General features: G+C 42.2%; 1 protein-coding gene across 1 annotated transcript in view; it reads right to left on the reverse strand.

Annotated features, from left to right (window-relative positions):
• The window catches only part of LOC102702110 (serrate RNA effector molecule-like), a 7,173-nt gene extending 3,628 nt beyond the window's left edge, over nucleotides 1-3,545 (reverse strand). The window contains exons 1-3 of the mRNA XM_015838208.2: nucleotides 3,037-3,545; nucleotides 2,839-2,924; nucleotides 2,175-2,229 (exon numbers count right to left, since the gene is read on the reverse strand). Of these exons, the coding sequence (XP_015693694.2) occupies nucleotides 2,175-2,229; nucleotides 2,839-2,924; nucleotides 3,037-3,440 (545 nt within the window). The 5' untranslated portion in view covers nucleotides 3,441-3,545. The remainder of the gene's footprint in view (nucleotides 1-2,174; nucleotides 2,230-2,838; nucleotides 2,925-3,036) is intronic.
• Between the last annotated feature and the right edge of the window lie 592 nt (nucleotides 3,546-4,137).

Raw genomic sequence — 4,137 nt, forward strand, 5'->3', positions numbered from 1 at the left:
AACATTCGAAAAGAAGTTTAATTGTGAGAACAGCTCAAATTCGTTTAATCTGCAATAGAAGTCTTCGTAGATCTGTTTCATTGCAAAAACAGTTCAAATATCTGGTTTAACAGGTATGCCTTCTGAACAAAATTACAAAATAACAAAAAAGGTGATCCACCTCTCCCCTACAAAGATATGTACCATCTAACACGTGGCCTTCATGGCATGCACCAATTGTTTGTGGCTTGTAGTATTTATGATAGGTCATCCACCTCAGTCATATGTTACTTGGTGGTCATATGTAGTGCCGCTCATTGCAATGTTTAAGGCAAATTGATCACCAGGAACAACTATATTGGTTGAGCAAAAGATTCTCCTAAGAAAGAAAAACATCCTGAACAAGAAATATATTATCTGCCTTGGAAACATATAGGTCAACTAGCATATTACCCTTGCGTTGCAACGGTATTTTACTAAAAAAAATATCATTAGCATGTTATTAAAGTAGAGCTAATAAAAATGGTTTGATATAGGTCTTAGCTATTTTTCCTTTCAAAAAATAGGAGGGAGTTGGTGTTATAGCCTTATAGGAGTATAGATAATTGCTGGGCAGGGGGAGAGTTGTTGCACACTGACAAACGGACCTGCACGTCATTGACAATAGGGTGGATGAGTGTCTAGACACTGACAGAATGGGCCCGCACGTCATTCACTCTAGTGGTGGTGGCAGTGAACACTAGGATCTTTTAGTAGTATAGTAGATAACCTTCTCTAACATTTCAAGTTTTTCCTAGATATTTCATTTTTCTTATGAACTTTACCAACAAGAATTTCCAAGAACTAAGACAAAGCTTAAGCACATAAAAACACTAATGATGAATGTGACATGCACATAATTAGAGGGAACAACTGAATAAATATTCACTACTCCCCCATGTTGCCATTAAACATATTATCAGCACAGAACAACTGATATTCTTAGAAACTTGAAGCAGTCATTACATGGTTACATGTAATGGGCAGTGGGGTATACCAGTAATTTCTGCCCACCCATAAGCCAGTTTCAATTGTGGTCTTGATATTGTATTGGAGTAAGAAATTAAAGAAAATTCTAAAATTCCTTCAGATGACAATTATGCGAAGCAAAGATAAGGAGAAACAGTGTAGTTGTTCATAACTTCCTATTCCATGAACCCTCATTTCCAGCAGCCAAATACAAGAAAATACCCTCACGTTTATTAATAGCATCACTAACAAAAAAAGCAATGATTCAACAGAATATAAATTAACCCCAAAAGGACTCCATAATAGATTACGATTTTCTAATTAGAAGACTAAACCTTAACAGGCTTCTGTAATTTTTCATGTTGCACAGGAGTCAATTCATTCATTTTGTTCTTCTGAACAAAATACATAAATTCATGAATTTATTGTGGCGAAGATTAATACAAGAGAGGGAAAAAAGAATTCCTCACCTTCAGATTTCCCCTTAACAGTGTCAACACAATCTAACAGTCTTACCATCAAAAGGACAAGAATGTATAATGTTAACATGATAACATCAAATAGTTCACAAATGCATGTACATCAGAAGTGTTGTATTCCATAGTTTTTATCAATAAATATATATTTCTGCTAACATACCGAACCCAAAAGGAAAAAGAAATCCACTACTCGAGATTCAAATGAAGCCTCTAAACCATTCTTCATAGTTAACAGATAAAGAATATTCTCATCAGATTCTCCATTTGATTGGATCCAAAAGCATATGTTTCTTCTGCCTTCAAAGTGTAGATGAATATGTAAGTGTATAACTGGGACATAGCCTTTTGTGGTGGCACTAACTGTAAATTGAGCACAAGGCTTGCTGGTGGCTAATAGCAGTAACAAGGTTCCAAACTATGTAATGCACTAGCAGTGAAGGATTTCATTCTGATAACTTATCTACAAGCTCACATTAGTCATAGGATCAGTCTGCTTTCAAACATCAAATGTGGAGAATTTTCTGAGAAGATTCTCTATCTGTTAACGATGCCTTACAGCATCTAGCAGTAGAAGGCTTAATTCGCATTTCCCAAGACTAGTGGCAATTAGCTCTAGTATTGTTCATCGCTCCAAGGTTACATTAACCAGGAGACAAAATCAAAGTGCCTGACAATCAGAAAGAGTAAACATAGTAAAGAAATAAATACCTTTGGGTAATCCCAGGACCATCATTGGATGCCCCAAACCCTGAATCAGGCCAATCTGGATATAAAAATTGAATTGTCAGAAGATATTCACAGAGCAAATAGCAAGAATTTATTTTCTAAATAAGGAGTGTTGAGTGCCAACGGAAGTACAAAACAGCAGCCGTGCATACACTTTGTCTTCATTGAGACGAGGATGTGTGGGAAGCAGGACCAAAGTAGCAGACAGTGATAAAACTATAGCTACAACTAGATTACACTAAACAAACAAAGAGCTAATACCATGTGGGGAGATTTGCAAACATGACACTCCAAACATGTGGCATTTGCAATTTTGACACTCAGAGTGGATGACATGTGGGTCCATCTATGTCTATGAAATGTGGACCCAGTGTCAAATCTGCGAAACACACGATTGGGAGTGTCATTTTTGCAGCCCCTTCCAGTGGCCTTTCACTCAGAAGAAAATCATACTTAACATGGAGCAAAGGATGTGATAGTTATCACTAAAAAAATGTCGCCGATCATCAAAACCAAACTAATAAGGTGGGGAACTACACTTGAAACGATCAATTTTCCCTTTACCGTTCCCCCATGCTGTGCTACTCAAACAGCTTAATTTCGATATCACTATGAATAAATTATAACCAAGGGGGAGAATCCGCACCTGCAGCACGATTCTGATACCTGCCATGGTATCGGTCGTCATCATACCCACCCCTTCCTCCGCCTCGCTCGTAATCATACCCATACCTGCACAACACAGCACCCAAGCACACGATGAAGCCTCAGCACTTCGACGACTGAGCACCAATCCAGTAAAAATTACAAATTTTGACAAATGAGTGAGCAGGAACCCCCTCACCTCCTGTCACCGTATCCGTACCGTGGCGGGCTCCCACGGCCCCCACGGCGGTCGTACCCGTCGTCCCGCCGCGACCTCTTGAACGGCGGCGAGGGGGATCTCCTGGACGGAGAGTGGCGGCGGCCACCCCGGTAAGACGGCGGCGGGCTGGAGCTTCCCCCACCCCGGGCGCGGTGGTGGCTGTCGCGGTAGCGCTCGGGGCGCGACGACCCGAGCGGAGGCGGCGGCGGGAGAGAGGAGGGAGGCGGCGGCGGCGGCGGCGAGCGGCTCCGCTTGCGGGTGGCCGCGGCCGGCGGTCCACCGGGCGGCGGGGGCGGGAGGGGCGGGGAGCGGTCCTCCGGGCTGTCGGGCGGCGGGCGGCGCGCGCGGGGCGCCTCGAAGGCGGGGTCGATGACGTCGGCCATTGGAGCGGCGCGGCGGGGTTAGGGTTTGGAGGTGGGAGGGAGGCGAATCGCGCGGCTTCGGAGTCGGAAGGGGAGGAGAGAGAGATAGGGAGGAGGGCGGCGCACGTGCCGGTTCGCCCAAGAAGCGTCTAGAAATCCAACGTGAAGTGGCACTATGCGAGGACACGTGTACGGCTCCCGATTGATTTCCCCCTTAAACGCCGTCTTGTAATTTCTTTGTTTGGGCACCAACGGATCAAACACAAAAGGGGCATTTAACTTTCTGACACTCTTACACTCTTAGTCACTCGTTATTTATAACACGTGAGATCTTATGTGTCTATAATATATGGGTTCAGTGACAAATCTGTTATAACCAAATATAAATGTCAAAAAGTTAATTATTCCAACACAAGTCCTGAAAATTTCAAACTCTACTTGTGCTACTGACAGTGCTAGTTTAACTTTTAATAAATTAGATGTTATATCAGGAAAACTGGTGATATAGCATAAGATTTATGAAAAGAGAAATAAAAGCAGTTTTATTTAGATGAAACAGGTGTTAGGTCATTCTTAACACTTTGAAACTGATTGAAACCAATGTGGAGCACATCCGGTTTTATTTCAACTTGTCTCCATCCAATCCAACCATAGTTCTTATGGTAAATTAAATATAGGTTTGTCTAGAAAATAACAAAAATAAAAATGACCATTAAAA

The sequence above is a fragment of the Oryza brachyantha genome, chromosome 6 (genome assembly GCF_000231095.2).
Source record: "Oryza brachyantha chromosome 6, ObraRS2, whole genome shotgun sequence".
NCBI classification, from domain to species: Eukaryota; Viridiplantae; Streptophyta; class Magnoliopsida; order Poales; family Poaceae; genus Oryza; species Oryza brachyantha.